Source organism: Nerophis lumbriciformis, linkage group LG23 (genome assembly GCF_033978685.3).
Source record: "Nerophis lumbriciformis linkage group LG23, RoL_Nlum_v2.1, whole genome shotgun sequence".
Classification (NCBI taxonomy): domain Eukaryota; kingdom Metazoa; phylum Chordata; class Actinopteri; order Syngnathiformes; family Syngnathidae; genus Nerophis; species Nerophis lumbriciformis.
Window position 1 is genome coordinate 6,838,469 of NC_084570.2, and position 22,364 is coordinate 6,860,832.

General features: G+C 39.6%; 1 protein-coding gene across 4 annotated transcripts in view; it reads left to right on the forward strand.

The window, feature by feature from the left end:
- Nucleotides 1-22,364, forward strand: part of LOC133622466 (histone deacetylase 4-like) — a 117,587-nt gene that overhangs the window by 89,008 nt on the left and 6,215 nt on the right. For all 4 annotated transcript variants that reach the window (XM_061985249.2, XM_061985250.2, XM_061985248.2 and 1 more), the window contains 14 exons: nucleotides 2,615-2,833; nucleotides 2,942-3,137; nucleotides 3,236-3,369; nucleotides 3,430-3,532; nucleotides 7,361-7,407; nucleotides 7,505-7,612; nucleotides 7,813-7,868; nucleotides 10,409-10,496; nucleotides 10,628-10,747; nucleotides 13,720-13,817; nucleotides 13,919-14,037; nucleotides 14,108-14,241; nucleotides 14,840-14,924; nucleotides 15,678-15,822. In XM_061985249.2, the coding sequence (XP_061841233.1) occupies nucleotides 2,615-2,833; nucleotides 2,942-3,137; nucleotides 3,236-3,369; nucleotides 3,430-3,532; nucleotides 7,361-7,407; nucleotides 7,505-7,612; nucleotides 7,813-7,868; nucleotides 10,409-10,496; nucleotides 10,628-10,747; nucleotides 13,720-13,817; nucleotides 13,919-14,037; nucleotides 14,108-14,241; nucleotides 14,840-14,924; nucleotides 15,678-15,822 (1,652 nt within the window). The remainder of the gene's footprint in view (nucleotides 1-2,614; nucleotides 2,834-2,941; nucleotides 3,138-3,235; nucleotides 3,370-3,429; nucleotides 3,533-7,360; nucleotides 7,408-7,504; nucleotides 7,613-7,812; nucleotides 7,869-10,408; nucleotides 10,497-10,627; nucleotides 10,748-13,719; nucleotides 13,818-13,918; nucleotides 14,038-14,107; nucleotides 14,242-14,839; nucleotides 14,925-15,677; nucleotides 15,823-22,364) is intronic.

A 22,364-nucleotide genomic window follows, 5' to 3' on the forward strand; every position in this document is an offset into this window, starting at 1 on the left:
CCGTGTATGGCGAGGATGGTGTTCTGCTGACCTCGACTGCGGATGTTGTGGATCGGTGGAGGGAATACTTCGAAGACCTCCTCAATCCCCCCAACACGTCTTCCTATGAGGAAGCAGTGCCTGGGGAGTCTATGGTGGGCTCTCCTATTTCTGGGGATGAGGTTGCTGAGGTAGTTAAAAAGCTCCTCGGTGGCAAGGCCCCGGGGGTAGATGAGATCCGCCCGGAGTTCCTTAAGGCTCTGGATGCTGTGGGGCTGTCTTGGTTGACAAGACTCTGCAGCATCGCGTGGACATCGGGGGTGGTACCACTGGATTGGCAGACCGGGGTGGTGGTTCCCCTCTTTAAGAAGGGGAACCGGAGGGTGTGTTCTAACTATCGTGGGATCACACTCCTCAGCCTTCCCGGTAAGGTCTATTCAGGTGTACTGGAGAGGAGGCTACGCCGGATAGTCGAACCTCGGATTCAGGAGGAACAGTGTGGTTTTCGTCCTGGTCGTGGAACTGTGGACCAGCTCTATACTCTCGGCAGGGTCCTTGAGGGTGCATGGGAGTTTGCCCAACCAGTCTACATGTGTTTTGTGGACTTGGAGAAGGAATTCGACCGTGTCCCTCGGGAAATCCTGTGGGGAGTGCTCAGAGAGTACGGGGTATCGGACTGTCTGATTGTGGCAGTCCGCTCCCTGTATGATCAGTGTCAGAGCTTGGTCCGCATTGCCGGTAGTAAGTCGGACACGTTTCCAGTGAGGGTTGGACTCCGCCAAGGCTGCCCTTTGTCACCGATTCTGTTCATAACTTTTATGGACAGAATTTCTAGGCGCAGTCAAGGCGTTGAGGGCATCTGGTTTGGTGGCTGCAGGATTAGGTCTCTGCTTTTTGCAGATGATGTGGTCCTGATGGCTTCATCTGGCCAGGATCTTCAGCTCTCACTGGATCGATTCGCAGCTGAGTGTGAAGCGACTGGGATGAGAATCAGCACCTCCAAGTCCGAGTCCATGGTTCTCGCCCGGAAAAGGGTGGAGTGCCATCTCCGGGTTGGGGAGGAGATCTTGCCCCAAGTGGAGGAGTTCAAGTACCTCGGAGTCTTGTTCACGAGTGAGGGAAGAGTGGATCGTGAGATTGACAGGCGGATCGGTGCGGCGTCTTCAGTAATGCGGACGCTGTATCGATCCGTTGTGGTGAAGAAGGAGCTGAGCCGGAAGGCAAAGCTCTCAATTTACCGGTCGATCTACGTTCCCATCCTCACCTATGGTCATGAGCTTTGGGTTATGACCGAAAGGACAAGATCACGGGTACAAGCGGCCGAAATGAGTTTCCTCCGCCGGGTGGCGGGGCTCTCCCTTAGAGATAGGGTGAGAAGCTCTGCCATCCGGGAGGAGCTCAAAGTAAAGCCGCTGCTCCTCCACATCGAGAGGAGCCAGATGAGGTGGTTCGGGCATCTGGTCAGGATGCCACCCGAATGCCTCCCTAGGGAGGTGTTTAGGGCACGTCCGACCGGTAGGAGGCCGCGGGGAAGACCCAGGACACGTTGGGAAGACTATGTCTCCCGGCTGGCCTGGGAACGCCTCGGGGTCCCACAGGAAGAGCTGGACGAAGTGGCTGGGGAGAGGGAAGTCTGGGCTTCCCTGCTTAGGCTGCTGCCCCCGCGACCCGACCTCGGATAAGCGGAAGAAGATGGATGGATGGATGGATGGATGGATGGATGGATATAGGTAGGGGGTCCCCACTCTATGTCTCCACCAATGTGAAAACAATGTTGAAGACCCCCTACTTTACAGTATTGCGGTTCCAAAATAAAAATACCTGAGTTAAAGATTTAAAAATCAAATGATTTTCCCCCCAGCTGTATAATTTATGAGTGGACATATGCGCCTATCTCCAATATTTGAGGGGACGCCTCTCCTCTGTCCCGTCCCCCGGTTCCTAAGCCTGTGTGTGCATCAGTGGTTCACGTTCATCTGAGTATGGCCAAGTTGCTATGGGTTGCAAGGTAACTAGTGGCTGCCATGGTAACCAAGCGGAAGCGTTTGCCTTGTATGGCCAAGTTGGAAGTGAGCAGACATGGCTCTGATGGCAATACTTATTCGGGTACGCACCAGAGGAGCGCCGTGTAGATGAATTGAGGGATTTTTTTATCCACCACCTCCTCCGCTCTGGACTCCAAGCTGTCAAGATCCTCTGACATGTCTCTGAGTCAAGCAAGTCCAAGGCTTGTGAGTTGTGACTCATTGAAGTAGATACATTTGCACACCTGTAGCCTGCAAAAACTTTCCTCCATACACACAAAAACACAATACAAAACAAATTTAGCTACTCGGTTAACAACCTGGCCCAGAGCGGGTTGCCTCCAGCTAAATACATTTTACTCAGGAGTACCGTCAGCCGAGTGGCCAATAGCATTTAATTAGAACTGAGACGTTTGAGATGAGAGATACACCAGTCTGCCTGTGTAATACACATTAAGCTTGTTAAAAGAAGAATGCTCCAGAGGAAAAAGTAATTAGGAAAAAAGCAATTTCAGTCAGTCGGTGTTTGTGTGCAGCATCTTTGAATTCAGCCTCACACATTCTTACTGTTTGCTCACGCAGTTTCCCCTCCCGCATGTGTGCCTTTATAGATGATAGCCAAGCCCAGTGAGTCGCCGGTGGGCCGACAGCACCAGAGCCACCCTGAGGAAACAGAGGAGGAGCTGAGAGAGCACCAAGCTGTTGGTGCCTTACCGCTAGGAGTCACCATTAAGCAGGAGCCCCCTGACCCACAAGAGCTGGAGGAGGAGGTGCTACTGCAGCACAGAGACCGGGAGAGGCAGGCGGAACAGGAACTTCTCTTCAGACAGGTACGGGTGTGAGTTGTGAAAAACAAGAACAAAGTCAGGAGAGAGAGGCAAAACTGTGACAACTGTGATTAATTGTATGCATGTGTGTTCATTTGTGCATGTGAGCAGCAGGCCCTGTTGTTGGAACAGCAACGTATTCACCAGCTGAGAAACTACCAGGCTTCCATGGAAGCGGCCGGCCTGTCTATCTCCTTCCCAGGACACCGCCCTCTTTCCCGGGCCCAGTCGTCTCCAGCTTCAGCCTCCTCATTTTCCATCAGTGTCCCATCCACTGATCCGCCCGTCAAGCCACGCTTCACCACCGGTCAGAACCACTTCTACAGTATTTGTACTTCAAAATCGTCTTTGCTTTGTCAAAATCAAACCCAACAAAGGATCGCGTCTGTGTGTGTTTCCCCCCAGGTCTGGTGTATGATTCTCTCATGCAGAAGCATCAGTGCATGTGTGGCAACACCAATAGTCACCCAGAGCATGCGGGGCGGATCCAGAGCATTTGGTCCCGTTTGCAGGAGACTGGACTGAGGGCGCAGTGCGAGGTATTATTGCAACATTTCTTTGTTGTAAAAGCACGTCATTAAATTTGTGTTCGCGTGTAGTGCATCCGCGGGAGGAAGGCCACTCTTGAGGAACTGCAGACAGTTCACTCTGAAGCCCACGTCTTGTTGTATGGAACCAACCCTCTCCGGCAGAAACTTGATTGTAAGTACAGTACAATACAGGAGACTCTGCTCATTAACACTTCATACACACCTGCACTGCAAAAAGTCAGTGTTCAAAAACAAGAAAAAAAAGTACAAAAATTAGGGGTATTTTATTTGAACTAAGCAAAATTATCTGCCAATAGAACAAGAAAATTTGGCTTGTCAAGACTTTCCAAAACAAGTGAAATTAGCTAACCTCAATGAACCCAAAAATACCTTAAAATAAGTATATTCTCACTAATAACAAGTGCACTTTTCTTGGTAGAAAAAAAAGAGACCTTTTTGCTCAATATGTTGAAAAATATTCTTAGATTAAGTAAATGCTAGTGCCATTATCTTGACATAATGATATGCGCTCGGCATTACATTTCTTGAAACCAGCAAACTTATACTAAAAACTGATTTATTGTTCTTAATGGAAAGGCAACAAGGCAACTGCTTGTTACTCTCGGGGTTTCCTTGCCGCTCAGGAAAATCATATGGTCTAAAAATGCATTTTCCCATCGTTAACATGACATCATCGCGCTAAGTGCGTGCTCTTTCAGTCAATTAGCCCGGCCCCCGGCCAAAAAATGTTTAATTGTAATTTTGAGGAATTTATCTGAATGTGCATGAACTATTTCTGTTAAAAATTGTTTGAAATGTTAAATGTTTAAATATTAACTGTCAGTTTGCTGTACTGTGCCAACTGTACTACTATATGAGTACGTATTTTCTCTTGTTTCATTGAAAATAAAACAGCAAAGTCAATTTGGCTGTCATCTGTTGTAATAATGAGACACAATTGTGTCAAAATCATGATTTTTTTTTCATGCTTGAAATAAGAAATTATTACTTAAAAAAAGTAGCTTTATACTTGTGAGTGTTGATGACACAGCTTTGCAACAGTTGATATTCTAGTGTCAAGCATGTTTTACTCAATATAGGTCTTCAAATCTCAGCAACAATCTGTAATATCTTACTGAGATAATTTAGGACCAAAACCCTTAAAACAAGTAAAACACTAACATAAAATCTGCTCAGTGAGAAGAATGATCTTATCAGACAGAAAATAAGCAAATATCACCCTTATTTGAGATATTTAATCTTACTTAGATTTCAGTTTTTGCAGTGTGAAGCCTCATGTAACTAGAGCTGCAAAGCTTTCCTACTAAAAATAGACGTAAGTAAAAATCCAGAAAACGGCTTACGCGAGTAAAAATTCTAATTTATTAAACGGTTCGCACACACAAATCCAAGCGCATTTCTTTGTTACATTGGAATCAACTTGAAATCGGCCGCAGCTGTGGGCGTGGCTTGGCACGCCCAGACCACGCCCCTTTATAAATGCGCAAATCGTTGGATAGGCTCCAGCACCCCTGAGAGGGAGAAGAGGTAGAAAATGGATGGATGAAACAAAGTTTTGTTGTACTTGTGCAATGACAATAAAGACCTATCCTATCCTATGGATGGGATATTGAAAGAAACCATGTGCTCAAGCTCTGCACGGTCTGACCAATCACAAGTCAGTAGGAGGTTCTTCTTTCTTGTGTTTGGAGTAGGGTTGTCCCGATAACAATATTCTGGTATTGGTACCAAAATGTATTTCCATACTTAAAAAAAGGATCCAAAAAAATTTCTTTTTTGGCTTAATTTTTAACAAAATATCTTACGATACATTAAACATATGGTTCTAAATGCACTCAAAGAACAATTTCAGAAGATTAAAGTACACATTAAAAGGCATTAAACAAATTGGGCTTTTCTTGTTGCACTCAAAAAACAACTTACAATTTTAAATATTACATATTACCTAGGATTGGGTTCGAATAGAATAAAAAGTTTTACTAACATTGTATTAAATGCTTCATGATTTATGGTTGCCACTCCTGAAACCATTGGTAAATACTAAAATCAACACAATGGCTAAAAGTACAAAAATAAGACATGTAGCAGGTAAAACACATTGAAAGTAAAACACAACTTGTAGCAATTTGTCACAAAATTCAGTCATTTCACTTGTGTTAGTTTGCGCAAAGTGGGTGGTTTGGACTCCGCAAATATTTGGTTTTAAGTATCTGTCTACGTATCTGTATGTGACAGCAGGGGAGTTGTTTAATAGGGGTGCAACGATACACAAAATTTACGGTTCGGTTCGGTTCAATATTTTGGTCTCACAGTTCGATATTTTTTCGAAACAAAAAAAGATAAATTCCCATGCCTTTTTTTAACTTGTAGTTTATTAAAATGATCAACACTTATGTTTCAACTCAAACATGCAGTTTTTAAATTAAATTGAATATATCTGCCCCGTTTTCTGCTGTGCATACTTAGCACCATATAAAACAAAAACAGCACCCAGTAAAAAATAATAATAAAATAAATGGGGGATAGAATTAAAATCTTGACCATGAACCAAATTTATATCATTTACAGTAGTGGTTTCCAAACTGCGGCCTGAAAGTCAACTTGGCCCGCCAGCGTCTCCAATTCGACCCCCGAGACTAAAGCATTGCACCCCAGAGAGCTTGCAAATTAATCTTATTTATCTTAAATATCAGGCGGCCTCTGAATACTATAGATTTGCTGCCATCCTAAATCAGATCAATGACCCTTCAATGTACTTAAAGATAATAGCACATCATTTACTTATATGACACAACCCAAACAACCTTCCCTAGTCATGGTGCAAAAAAAAATAAGCAACCAACATAAAGGTAAACACACATGGTCACACATAACACAGCCGGCTCACTGAACTTTGTGGATATTACGAAAAACGTCCAAACACCATTAAAATATTGAAAATTAACTCCATTTAAATCCATTAGAGTGCCTGATGGGAAAAATGTAAAACACTCTCTCCACACTTACCTATGTTTGGCGCATTTTAGCTGCTTGATATTTCTGATTGATTCCAAATATTTAAGAAGGTTGTCAGGGAAGTAAACAAGGTAGGAGTCGAACTTTCACATACTGTTAATATCCAATATATATATATATATGTATCTATATATATATATATATATATATGTGTGTATATATATATATATATATGTGTGTGTATATATATATATATATATATATATATATATATATATATATATATATATATATATATATATATATATATATGTATATACAGTATATATATGTATATACAGTATATATATGTATATACAGTATATATATGTGTATATATATGTATGTATATATATATACATATATATATATATATATATGTATATATTTTTATATATATATATATATATATATATATATATATATATACGATGAGGTGGCGACTTGTCCAGGGTGTACTCTGCCTTCCGCTCGATTGTAGCTGAGATAGGCTCCAGCACCCCCCGCGACCCCAAAAGTGACAAGCGGTAGAAAATGGATGGATGGATATACATATATATGTGTATATATATATATATATGCTTCAGCACCCCCCGCAACCCCGAAAGGGACAAGCGGTAGAAAATGGATGGTTGGATGGTTCAAAGTGCACTCATTTTAAAGATAATGTACACATCATTGTACATTTAATATTTTACTGTCTGAGGCGTTATAATGCACGCGAAAGTGTTTTTATGTGGACATTCATTTTTTTAAAGTCTGCTTGTGTGGATAAGGGTTTTTTTTCAACACCAGAGTGACAGAAATGTTTGTATGGACATGGCCTAATAGCACTTAGGGCGAATCCATCTTACTTGTGACAAAAAACTCCCACAGAACATATGCATCCATAAAAATTCCATGTGCATTAGGGCCAATTATGCAAACTAGGGGTGCGAGGGTACGCAATGACTTGACCTGACCTTGTTTTTCCCCACTCCCTCAGGTTCAATCACTCCCATGTTTGTGCGGCTACCATGTGGCGGTGTGGGGGTAGGTGCTGCAATGTGTGAGCACAATGTGAATCGTAAAACATGCCTAAAAAGGAACTATTAACTGTGTGTTGTGTGTGTGTGTGGGGGGGTGTTAGGTGGACAGTGACACGATCTGGAATGAAGTCCACTCCTCCAGCGCAGCTCGCCTCGCTGTCGGCTCTGTCGTGGAGCTCGTCTTCAAAGTGGCCACCGGGGAACTGAAGGTAACGCGAGCATTGCAACATGTGTGCATGAGCATCGTAACACTATTATTATTTTCTCTGAGCACACACAAGTATGACCATGCATGGGTCATGCAAGATTTAAAATTATGGAAGAAGCGCTTTTGACTAAATCTACTATCACCATTCAGTAAGAACACTTTAAATTGATGACTTGTTGTCCGTCTTGTCTGTCTTTCTAGAATGGTTTCGCTGTGGTGCGACCTCCTGGACACCATGCAGAGGAAAGCACTCCAATGTAAGGACATCGCCATCGCCACACTCAGTGGCCTGATTTACTGAAGGTTTGCGTGTACTAAAACACATGCAAACTTGATAGCACACGCAAAGCTGATCTACTAAATGTGTGCAAAGTAGTGTTGTCCCGATACCAATATTTTGGTCCCGGTACCAAAATTATTTCGATACTTTTTGGTACTTTTCTAAATAAAGAGACCACAAAAAATTGCATTATTGGCTTTATTTTAACAAAAAATCTTGCGGTACATTAAACATATGTTTGTTATTGCAAGTTTGTCCTTAAATAAAATAGTGAACATACAAGATAACTTGTCTTTTATTAGAAAGTACCGTATTTTTCGGAGTATAAGTCGCTCCGGAGTATAAGTCGCACCGGCCGAAAATGCATAATAAAGAAGGAAAAAAACATATATAAGTCGCACTGGAGTATAAGTCGCATTTTATGGGGAAATTTATTTGATAAAACTCAACACCAAGAATAGACATTTGAAAGGCAATTTAAAATAAATAAAGAATAGTGAACAACAGGCTGAATAAGTGTATGTCATATGAGGCATAAATAACCAACTGAGAACGTGCCTGGTATGTTAACGTAACATATTATGGTAAGAGTCATTCAAATAACTATAATATATAGAACATGCTATACGTTTATCATGTTCTAGCCAACAAACATAATAAAACATCACTTACTGTACAAGGTCTGCTGTCATTAGGATGCCGACTTCTAGGATTTTCATATCTTGCTGGTTAGATGAAGAATGACTCATAATCCCCGCAAAAAAAAAAGGTGGGTGGAACCAAGTGCAGCAGACCAAGCGTCTTTTTGTGTCTTTCTCGCCATTTCTTAGTCTAAATTGGAAGCCAAAGTTGACCAACTTGATATATTATGTCTTTATCCTTCTCCTATCCAGGTGAGAGGCATTATTTATGATTTAGAATACACTCGGAGGCGTAAAAGCAGCTCTCCAGCCGCTGATTGCAATACATCCAGCACAAGCTGTCTGCTTTAGCGCTTATAATAATAATATAACTAATACTTGGTTAATATTCAAGTCACGAAATGTAAATGTAGTATTGTTGATGCTTTTTCGATCTTTTTTAGAGGGGTTTATGGGCAGAACAGAGGACCTCCCATTGACTCCATTAGAAGCAGACTTTTTTTTTTTTACGTTTATTTGCGAGTTAGAATGCATTAAAAAAAAAAGACATCTGTTGTCGCTCTATTTAGCTGCATTGCTCGCCACCTAGAACAAGCCGATTATTACAAGTTAGAATGCAAAAAACATGAAAGACAAGGGGCTAAAATAATTCAATGTATGCGTTCTGGTGTCATTTATTATTTTTGAGGGCCATTATTTTTTCCCGCAATATTTGGAGGGTAAAAAAAAAAAAGATATTAGACACATCGTCTACTACTTTTAGAATTGTATTTTATGAAAAAAACCTTTTTTTTTTAATGATATTTGTTTTTTTCGCAGTAGTGCAAAGTAGTTCATAGAAAAACGCTACAGGTAAGAGCATGTTAACATGGATGTGCAGTAATTGAAAGTTTCTGTTGTGGTGATGCCTCGTATAGTACGAGCAAAATCTTCATTTAAATAAGGCGTTCTGCACCACTTTTTAATTGCACATGCAGTCTTAGTAGATCGCACGCAAAACGCCCACTAATAGTACAAGCTTTTTTTTTTTAGCTTGCACACGCTGTTTATTGCAATGTATTTATATATGTATGTATGTGTACAGTATATATATGTTTATGTATGTTAATAAATGTATATATATTTTAATATGTGTATATATGTTAATATATATATATATATATTTGTACAGTGTATATGTATATATATGAATATATTTATATGTATAAATGTTTCAATTAATTCACGCATATCTCCTTCCTCAACTATCATGATGGAGCAAATGAAGTGCATACTGAACATAATAGTGGACATAGATGACAAACCTGTGTATAGATAGAAATACATAGGACGGGGCACCAGGTCGTCTCAGGAGGCAATAGGCAATATGGCTTTCAGTGGCATCCAGTAGTTTAAAGAACTAACAACCAACCCAGGAAAAACAGTAATTTGGTGTAACAAAATAAAAGCATAAAACAGAAAATATTGACAGACATAGAATAAACCAATCAAAAGTCTAAACTGTCATGTCGAATGTGACTGTACCTTTAGCGTTTAAACACTTAAATACAGTTTTTTAGACATATAACTCCAGCTTATGGCCTAATTTAATTTTATAAAGCCAACATTATATTATAATATTATTAGCAGTAGAATGTTTGAGCTAGATTTGTATTTTAATATGATTTGGAGCTGTTTAATATGATTTGGAGCTGTTTGTTTAATGTATGGAACTGTGTGCTGTCGTTTATTTTTCTGTTAGTATGATGCAGTAAAAAAAGGGCATATTTCGTGGATTGGTTGCTAATAGTGATTAATCATGATTAATTCATGAGATTTTAATCATTGGACAGCCTTGTGTTTTTATTAATAAAAATGGATCTGATTGTTGTTTTAGGGGTTTTTGCTACTTCAACTCTGTCGCCATCGCTGCCAAACTGCTGCAGCAGAGACTCAACATTACCAGGATCCTCATCGTTGACTGGGTAATCAGAAGAACTTTTATTGCAAACTTGTACGTTGTCTCACGTTGTGAGATAACTTCCACTTGCGGACAGGATTCTTCAGTCTGAATTGGTGCTCTTTATTTAAGAAATGTTCATCCTTTGTCATTTAGGATGTTCACCATGGGAACGGCACCCAACAGGCTTTCTACGACGACCCCAACGTTCTTTACATGTCTATTCATCGCTATGACGACGGCAATTTCTTCCCTGGTAGTGGCGCGCCTGAGGAGGTAAGTTGTGTTCGTTTTGTTCAAAGAACAATGCACTGGTGTGATAATCAAAATGAAAGCTGTTTTTCTTTTTTGTCCTGTCTAGCTACTCAGGCAAATCATATAGTTGATGTAGATGCCCATATCGGCTGTACAGATTTACTTTACAAAAGAGAAGTGTAGTATACTTCTCTTGTTGCCTTATTGTATATGACTTTATCACCGGTAAATGGATTTATATTATTATTTGGTGCAGTCGGGCCGGAGCAGGAGGGATAGAAAGAGGAAAAAAAGGAAGACAGAGGGGGAAATTGTGGGGACAAGAGGGGGATGAGACAGAGAGACAACAACAACAGCAAACATAACAACAACAACAGAACAACATCAGCAAATAGGATATGTACAAATATGATGGTAAAAGTGATAGCAAAGAAGCAGTTAGTGAAATAAATATTATTAATACAGAAATGACAATGAACATTATTACACTACAAATTGAGCAATACAAACACCAATAGAAATAGCACTATTGGTAATGAATAATAACAATAATTACCTCTATTATCAACAATACAATTGTTTCAAATGCAACAATACATTAATGTAATGTTAACTTGAAATACAAAAGAAAGCAGATAAATGGAAAGAAAGAAGGAGAAGCGAACTGTATTAACCTTGTAGATTGTTAAAGTAATAAAAGGTTAAGCTTTGTCAGTGTGCCATGTGTTACCCAGTTTACTCTAGGGCAGTGGTTCTCAACCTTTTTTCAGTGATGTACCCCCTGTGAAAATTTTTTTAATTCAAGTACCCCCTAATCAGAGCAAAGCATTTTTGGTTGAAAAAAAGCGATAAAGAAGTAAAATACAGCACTATGTCATCAGTTTCTGATTTATTAAATTGTATAACAGTGCAAAATATTGCTCATTTGTAGTGGTCTTTCTTGAACTATTTGGAAAAAAGGATATAAAAATAACTAAAAACTTGTTGAAAAATAAACAAGTGATTCAATTATAAATAAAGATTTCTACACATAGAAGTAATCATCAACTTAAAGTGCCCTCTTTGGGGATTGTAATAGAGATCCACTTGGATTCATGAACTTAATTCTAAACATTTATTTTGTTGAAGTATTATTCAATAAATATATTTATAAAGGATTTTTGAATTGTTGCTATTTTTAGAATATTTAAAAAAAATCTCACATACCCCTTGGCATACCTTCAAGTACCCCCAGGGGTACGCGTACCCCCATTTGAGAACCACTGCCCTAGGGCAACAACATTAATATATGTTTGATGAAACGTGAATATATGCATGAGTGTATGTATGTATATGTACTTGTATATGTACAGTATGTGTATATGTATGTTTGTACATTGAATGTATATGTACAGTATGTGTATATGTATGTTTATACAGTGAATGTATATGTACAGTATGTGTATATGTATGTTTGTACAGTGAATGTATATGTACCGTATATGTATATGTATGTTTGTACAGTGAATGTATATGTACAGTATATGTATGTTTGTACAGTGAATGTATAGGTACAGTATGTGTATATGTATTAGAGATGCGCGGATAGGCAATTATTTCATCCGCAACCGCATCAGAAAGTCGTCAACCATCCGCCATCCACCCGATGTAACATTTGATCAGAACCGCACCCGCCCGCCATCCGCCCGCACCCGCCCGTTGTTATATATCTAATATAGACGATGCAAGGCATTAGTGAGGTTATAAAGCTTTTGCCTGTTAAAGAAAGGAGACTGATCCAATGCAGGACAGACATTCGCGTGCCACGCTGTCACGACCCAGACGCACACCAGTGCGCAATCATATGGGAGCCGCGCTGAGCGCACCTCCAAGCGCGTCTCGCTGCCGGCGACGGCCGGGTATGGGCCCAACGCTCCAGCGCCATCCATTTTCAGGGCTAGTTGATTCGGCAGGTGGGTTGTTACACACTCCTTAGCGGGTTCCGACGTCCATGGCCACCGTCCTGCTGTCTATATCAACCAGGGTGAGCCCCACCCCTTTCGTGAGCGCACTGCGCGCGGAGTGACCCCTGTTACGCGCCCCCGGCAACAGGGGTGGCGGGCAGGTAAGCTGCGCGGGCGAAGCGCGCGGGGTGACCCCTGTTACGAGCCCCCGGCCACGGGGGTGGCGGGCAGGTAAGCTGCTTATCTGCTGCGCGTGACGCCGGCCGCGGCGAAGGCGGACGAGGCGGGGTGTCGGTGCGGTGGGCGCGGTGGTGACCCTGGACGTGCGTCGGGCCCTTCTCGCGGATCGCCTCAGCTACGGCTCCCGGTGGGGCCCTCTCGGGGGAAGGGGCCTCGGTCCCGGACCCCGGCGAGGCGTCGGGGGCCTTCTCCGCTCCGTAAAAGTGTCCATCTCTTTTCTTTTTTTTTCTTCTGTTGTGGCATATGCAGCAGGTGCCTGCTCGTTTTTCGTATGTGGGTAACAACATTTAACTATGTATATATATTTCCGAATTGGTTTAACTGCCACCCGCCTGAATCTATTTAAAATCTAATTTTTTTTTTTATTTCAACCGCCCGACCCGACCCGACCCGCGGATAAAATCTAATTTTTTTAAATTTCATCCGCCCGATCCGCGGATAATCCGCGGACTCCGCGGTTGTGCCCGCAAACCGCGCATCTCTAATATGTATGCTTGTACAGTGAATGTATATGTACAGTATGTGTATATGTATGTTTGTACAGTGAATGTGTGTGTGGATGTACGAACTTTGAGTGTGTAGGTATGTACTGTATTTGTGTATGTATGTGGGAGCGTAGGTACCTATGTGTGCGTGTATGTACTGTATGTATATATGTATGAATAATTGTGTGTATGCGAGTATATATGTGTATTTGTATGTACAATATATTTGACTCCCAGAATGTGCGGGAGCCAGAGTACGGCCCCAGCCACCCATTGAGCCCAATGAAAGCAGTGTTTTAATGAGATGTACGTGTGTCGCCTTCAGGTGGGAAGTGGCCTTGGAGTCGGGTTCAACGTCAATGTCGCCTTCACTGGAGGCCTGGACCCACCCATGGGAGATGCCGAGTACCTGGCTGCCTTCAGGTATTAAATGGACCCTGGAAGACAAACAAATGGTGTTTGGAAAATAAAGGCATCTATTTTTTTTTTTATATTATCCTATTTTCCTCCACTCCTTTTCTTAGATCAGTGGTGATGCCGATTGCCAATGAGTTTGCCCCGGACATTGTGCTTGTGTCCTCTGGCTTCGATGCCGTGGAAGGACACCCTCCACCACTGGGAGGCTACACTCTGACGTCCAAATGTGCGTACAATACAGTGTAGCGTGCTCTGCACTGGTCAGCACAGGTAGTTAACAGTAGTTTACCCTCAAGGTTTGGGATTTCTGACCCGCCAACTGATGAGCCTTGCTGGAGGCAGGTTAGTCCTGGCACTAGAGGGCGGTCATGACCTCACTGCCATCTGCGACGCTTCCGAGGCATGTGTTGCTGCGCTGCTTGGACAGGAGGTGAGCATCTGAATGATAATTGTAAAGTAATTACTCAAAAATTCATTTGATGTTTTATATTTTAAAAAAATCTCATTGCTATGATATCAATACAAGCCTAAGGGGAAACCTGCGCAAAGGCATCATTACTTCATCCTGCAGTAAAATGTAGACGCACTAGAAAAATACAAGGAGAAGGCATTTATGTGTAAATGTTCAGATTTAAGAGGATGTTTATTTTGAGTAAACATACTGCATGTATACTATACATTTCTGGCCCCTGTTGACCGTAAAAAACGTTTTGTAACAACCAGCAAGGAGGCGTTTGCAACCTTTTATTTCTTGCTGAAGCAATTTATTTTTGCTCAATTCACATTCACAACACATTAACTAAGCATAAATGTATTATGTTTCTTCTCATAATACATTAATTGAGTATAAACAAGCTAAATAAAATGGGACTCAGTTCATTGTTAGCAGCTGTGCAGCACTGATGGGTCTCTTCATTTACTCATCTTAAATCTGTAAGAAGCTGAACAAGACAGTACTCTCGCCCCCTGGTGGAAAATTTGGAAATGCAGGGTGTTGTACATCTGTGTTCACACTTTTGTGTGTGCAGCTGGATCCACTGGCCAAGGCCGTCCTGGAGCAGAGACCCAACCCTAATGCTGTTCGCTCCCTAGAGAAAGTTCTGGAGACGCACTGTAAGTTACACCAACCTGCATCTTGTCAGTCTTTGTATCCTCTTTGTGTGCATACAAATCCTTTATTTATTGAATCAAAGATACTGAAATTCCACGACATAGTGAATTTGCAAACAGCTAAAATTATACACAAAGCAAACTATAACCTGCTACCCAAGAATATACAACAATTCTTCTCAAAAAAAGAGGAGAAATATAATCTTAGAGAAAAATGTAATTTAAAACATTTGTATGCACGTACAACACTTTAGACCTTCAGTATATCTGTATGTGGAATTAAATGATGGAATGGATTAAGCAAAGCAATCAAACAATGTACTAATATGAACCACTTCAAGAAACTCTTCCAACTTAAAGTGTTTACAAAGTACAAAGAAGAAAAACCATGATAAACATTCTGAATTTGTTTGATCCATCTATTCATTTTCTAGATAATCTTACTCATCTCACCATATGAAATTAGACTTACTTCACCAATTATTTTTTTTTTATTTATTTATTTTTATTGTGATTACTTATGGAGTATATTGTGAATAAATTGAGAACAAGAAGTGAACAAAAGTTTTAGCAACTGTTATGTAAAAGAAAAGGGGTAGGATTAAATAAGCTCTGTTTCTTCCTACTCCTTTTCAAACATGTTGAAAAGAGAAACTGGAAATTGTGATGTATCATGTTGTATGCATGCATGTTCGAAATAAACTCAAACTCTTTGTCTTCTCAACTCCACTGCTTTGATTTCACCCCTTTTCTTAGGTAAGTACTGGCGTTCAGTGCATCGCCATTCACCACTGCTGGGCCTTTCCCATTTAGAGGCGAAGTGCGGAGATTCAGAGGAAGCAGAGGCTGTCAGCGCCATGGCTTCGCTATCTGTAGCCAACACAAGCGCTATGGATCACAGGTAACGCACCTTCACTGTGGACACAGCGAGCAAGAACTTGTATTAGGACTGTCAAAAATAACGCATTAACATTGGTACTTAATTTATTTAATTATTTAGAGTAAAATTCTGCCGTATTTATTAGCGCATTATAAAAAGCTACACCTCTTTGTTATGATGACTGACGGACACATACAGTACAGGCAAGATGGAGCAAACTGAGGTCTTGTGGGTGGATAACAATGATGCAGTCAACAGTCGACAAACAAAAAGTGATTTGAAAAAAGTGAACATTCACCCTTTCTCTTGCGAATTTAAAGTTAAGAACGTCGTAATGATGATCCCCAACGCAGACTGGCGCATTTGTTAAAAGCTGTCTCTCGATCAAAGTGTAATGGTTTGATTTCAAACAAATTCAAGCATTAATTCAAGTTTTTTAGTGCATCTAGATGTACTTGTTAAATAACAACTACAATTCATTCAGGCAATTTTTGACAGTCATACTTACGATCTTAAGTAGAGATGTCCGATAATATCGGACTGCCGATATTATCGGCCGATAAATGCTTTAAAATGTGATATCGGAAATTATCGGTATCGTTTTCAAAAAGTCAAATTTATGACTTTTTAAAACGCTGCTGTGTACACGGACGTAGGGAGAAGTACAGAGCGCCAATAAACCTTAAAGGCACTGCCTTTGCGTGTCGGCCCGATCACATATCTACGGCTTTTCGCACACACAAGTGAATGCCAAGCATACTTGGTCAACAGCCATACAGGTCACACTGAGGGTGGCCGTATAAACAACTTTAACACTGTTACAAATATGTGCCACACTGTGAACCCACACCAAACAAGAATGACAAACACATTTCGGGAGAACATCCGCACCGTAACACAACATAAACACAACAGAACAAATACCCAGAACCCCTTGCAGCACTAACTCTTCCGGGACGCAACAAGATACACCCCCCCACCCCGCCCACCTCAACCTCCTCATGCTCTCTCTCAGGGAGCGCATGTCCCAAATTCCAAGCTGCTGTTTTGAGGCATGTTAAAAAAAATAATGCACTTTGTGACTTCAATAATAAATATGGCAGTGCCATGTTGGCATTGTTTTCCTAACTTGAGTTGATTTATTTTGGAAAACCTTGTGATCATTGTTTAATGCATCCAGCGGGACATCACAACAAAATTAGGCATAATAATGTGTTAATTCCACAACTGTATATATCGGTATCGGTTGATATCTGATTCGGTAATTAAGAGTTGGACAATATCGGAGTATCGGATATCGGCAAAAAAGCCATTTTAGGACATCTCTAATCATAAGCTTTATACCTGCATTATCCTTTCCATCCTGTGTGGAACAATTTCCCTTGTGGATCAATAACGTTTGTCTAAGTCTAAGTCTAATTGGTCCTGTGACGGATTGACAGAGCTCTTAACTCAAACACTTGTATCTCAAATCACCATCTCTAATTGAAATTCATTGAAATCAGTTTAATTGGTTTTTGACCTCCTCCCCCTACTAAAACAAGACATTTTTATTTTGTAACATGCCTTTAAAAAACAACTTGGAAAACATTACAATAGAATGTACTACTAAGAACTACAGTAGTTTTATAAACAAATGTATTAATAATGTGCAGCATTTATCTTGGGAAAGTGGACTTCTATGGTATGTCTTTCCAGCTGCTTCTCCAACAAACAACACGTCAGCCGCTTTTCTATATTTTCATGGATAAATGTTTGCTGTTTAGATATTATTTTAACATCCTTGGCTGGCATTAGACTCATTCTGCTTCAGTACGGTGCAGATTAGCAGCGGTAGGCTCGAATTGCTTTGCAGAGTTGGCAACACGCTCAGTCATGTTTTTAATGATTTTTTTATTTATTTAATGACTATCATTCACTTTATATTTTCCGCACGAGCCTCCACATTGACTTTCTTCCTTCCCATGGTTGGAAAAAACAAAGTTATGTCCATCTTTAGCTATAAACTAATGCTGACGTGTAAGACCTGATGTTTTTTGCAAATCTTACGGCGTTCACTGTGGTGGGGATGCTTGTAACTCAATTTTTTTGCTTGTATCTTGAAGGTGAATTTCACTTTTTGGGGAATTGTTTCTTATCTTTCACCATCCTTATGTGAGACAAGCACACAAATGTTTATCTTTTTTTATGCATTCCAACTCGTAAATTAAAAGTTCACAAAAGTCAGATAACACTGTAGCCAATGAGAGTTGCTGTATTCTTAAATAAATGCTGTCAGTATATATGTAATTTAGTAAAAGGCACATTAATAACATTTGATATTTACATATTTAGCATACGGCGGCGTAATAATTTCACAGACGCATCACAGCGTTTGCTTTTCCATTCAACAACAACTACTACTAATAATGCAGACTTCATGAGAGTCATCAAATACTATTTTGTGACAAATGATCTACAACCCTATGTTTTTGAGTACAAATATACGTAGGATGAGTTCCAAGTTTTAGGAGCTGTGTGTGAAACGAATACAGCTCTAGTGAAACACTAAGCATCATGTAGCATTATTGCTAAATTTTAAACAACAAATGCAAACTGCGGACATAATAAAACAATCACTTACTGTACAACTTCTGCTCTCACTGGAATGCTGACTTATGGAATGTTTATACATTCTTGTTTATATGAATAAATAATTATAATCCACCCAGATAAAAAAAAAAACACAAAAAAGAAGGTGGTTTCAAGCAAGCGTTTTTTTGTGTCTTTTTCGCCGTTTCCGGGTTTAAGTTGACTGTCAAAGTTTACCAACTTCTCGGTTTATGGCCACAACCTTCTACTATCCAGGAAAGACGCAGGATATTTAATAGTAAATTAACTTTCACCAGCTTAGAGGCAATGCAGCAGCTCACCGGCTCAATATGTCAACACTGTAGCTGCATAAGTTAGTTAGCTCTCTGTGATCACACCGCGGCTAAAAAATAGTTTGTCTGCGTTAGCGCTTATAATAAAAATATCGCTAATATGTGGTTAATATTCACGTCACAAGATGTAAATGGAGTATTGTTGGCGGTTGTAGGATGGTTTTATAGGGCTTTATTGGCACAATAGAGTACTCCCATTAGCTGCATTACCTCATATTTGCTGTTTATTACAAATTAGAATGCATTAAGAAAACCATGAATTCTTGTCTTACATAGGGATTGTGAATGATAAGCAAAATCCCCCCCCCCAAAAAAAGCAGTTCTCTTTTAAAGCATAACAATTAGCAAATGCACAGCTCTTATCTCAAAATTAGAGATGTCCGATAATGGCTTTTTTGCCGATATCGGATATTCCGATATTGTCCAACTCTTAATTACCGATTCCGATATCAACCGATACCGATCTATAAAGTCGTGGAATTAACACATTATTATGCCTAATTTTGTTGTGATGCCTTGCTGGATGCATTAAACAATGTACCAAGGTTTACCAAAATAATAATAATAACAACTTCAACTCAAGTTATGGAAAAAAGTGCCAACATGGCACTGCCATATTTATTATTGAAGTCACAAAGTGCATTATTTTTTTTAACATGCCTCAAAACAGCAGCTTGGAATTTGGGACATGCTCTCCCTGAGATAATCCTGATATCCATTACAACTATGGGAAGTACTATACTTTGACTTTCACAAAGTGCATTGTTTTTTATTTTTTTAAACATGCCTCAAAACAACAGCTACAAAAACAATGAAGGCACACAGCTTCAGTCCAGAGTATACTAGAGTCATAAAGTAAACAATAACGTAGTCCTCCTTTAGTAGACTGCCTGGCATACTGTATAACAGGAAATTATAAACTGGGCTCAATCTGCCCTGCTCTAACGTATTTGTATGAGTAACACAAACGTGCTGCAAGCGAGTGGTGAGTGCTTAAAGTGGCCTACCAGTCAGCCAGAGCTTCTGAAATGCTGCGTTGAGACAGGGCACCTCCGCTCACTGCAAGCTGCTTTTGTTGTTTGCTTTTCATCCATCTTCCGCTTGTATTCATCGTGTATCTCTTTATGATTCTTGAAGAGGTAGGGGATCAAATTGCTCGTATTAAAGAAAGACGTCTTGGTTCCTCCTCGCATAACCAACTTTTTGCAGTCATTGCAAATTACCAGTTTTTTTTCCGTCAGAGACGCTTTAAAATAATCCCAAACCATGTCGTTAGTCAGTCACCGAGCGAGCTCGCTTGTTAGCCACGGCTACAGCACCGGCAACAACACACTCTTGTTGTTGTTATGCTACGCTCGCGGCGGTTTGATGAGGTCATCAAGCGTCACCAGTAAACCCCTCATGCTGCAGTCGTCAACTCCTGTGTTGTGTGTGAGAGAGGGGAGAGGGGAGGGGCTGCTGACTGGAAGACGCAACTGCTCTGTACTGCTCCCTACGTCTGTGTTTTACCGGATATGTACCGCTCCGTACAGCGGCGTTTTAAAAAGTCATTAATTTTACTTTTTGAAACAGATACCAATAATTTCCGATATTACATTTTAAATACTCTTAAAATAATAAAGGTAAGTTAAGGTTAGAGATGGCCAATAAATGCTTTAAAATGTAATATCGGAAATTATCGGTATCGTTTTTTTTTATTATCGGTATCGTTGTTTTTTTTGGGGGTTTTTTTGGTATTAAATCAGCATAAAAAACACAAGATACACTTACAATTAGTGCACCAACCCAAAAAACCTTCCTCCCCCATTTACACTCATTCACACAAAAGGGTTGTTTCTTTCTGTTATTAATATTCTGGTTCCTACATTATATGTCAATATATATCAATACAGTCTGCAAGGGATACAGTCCGTAAGCACACATGATTGTGCGTGCTGCTGCTCCACTAATAGTACTAACCTTTAACAGTTAATTTTACTCATTTTCATTAATTACTAGTTTCTATGTAACTGTTTTTATATTGTTTTACTTTCTTTTTTATTCAAGAAAATGTTTTTAATTTATTTATCTTATTTTATTTTATTAATTTTTTTTAAAAGGACCTTACCTTCACCATACCTGGTTGTCCAAATGAGGCATAATAATGTGTTAATTCCACGACTGTATGTATCGGTATCGGTTGATGTCGGTAATTAAGAGTTGGACAATATCGGAATATCGGATATCGGCAAAAAAGCCATTATCGGACATCCCTAGTTAAGGTTAAAGTTAAAGTACCACTGATAGTCACACACACACACTCGGTGTGGTGAAATTACCCTCTGCATTTGACGCATCCGCTTGTTCCACCCCCTGGGAGGTGAGGGGAGCAGTGAGCAGCAGCAGTGGCCGCGCTTTGGAATCATTTTGGTGATTCAACCCCCAAATCCAACACTATTTTCCACACAAATAAGAGCAATGGCGGATGTGGCCCAATTGAATTGTGTAGGATGAAAGTGTGGCTCTCTTTGTTTTATTTACTCTTCTTGCTCTACTGTGTTTTAAAAATCAAAATAATGTTCTTAAAATACCTGTATATATTTATATTTTATATTTTAATTCGGTTAGTACAATACATTGACAATTGGCACATTTCTGGCACGGTTTCTTTCTTTCTTTCTTTTAGTTTATTTTGAACATGAACCCACTTACAGCATAATACATCACACAATTTCATATCATTTCACTTTACATCATGTCTGAAAAAGAGTAGGAAGAAGCATAATCCTTTAATCCTACCCCTTTCCCACTTCAGAGCGTTTACAATTATATAGAATCATTTACTAACCTTTTTATATAATAAAATAACATCTGTGAATTAGTATACACAACAGTTTTGTGATATAAAATTAATTACTTCAGTCATTATTAACATACTGAGATGAAGAATATCTTACTTTCAATAAGGTTGAAATTATTTCTCATAATTCTTCTTATTTGTTCTTTGTAAGCACTATTATTTTGAACAACCTTTTAGAGTACATTGTTTAACTTCATTACTTAATCCATTCCAAAATTTAATTCCAAATACAGATATGCTAAAGGTTCTAAGTGTTGTACGAGCATACAAATGTTTTAAATAATTTTTTCCTCTAAGGTTATATTTCTCCTCTTTAGTTGAGAATAATTGTTGTACATTCTTTGGTAGCAGGTTATAGTTTGCTTTGTACATAATTTTAGCTGTTTGCAATTTTACCAAATCATTGAACTTTTTTTGACCTTATAAATAAAGGTTTTGTATGTTCTCTGTATCCAACATTATGTATTATTCTAACTGATCTTTTTTGTAACACGGTTAACGAATGTAGCGCACATTTGTAGTTATTTCCCCATATTTCTGCACAATAACTCAGATATGGTAACACTAGCGAGCAGTAGAGAATATGAAGTGATTTCTGGCCCAGGACGTATTTTCCTTTATTCATTATTGAAATGTTTTTGCCACCTTATGTTGTATGTTTTGTACATGAGATTTACAGTTCATTTGATCATCTATTAATACTCCCAAAAATCTTGTTTCTTTTACCCTTTCAATGTCTACTCCGTCTTTTCTACTGTTACCAAATAGCATTATTTTAGTTTTACTGAGATTCAAAGATA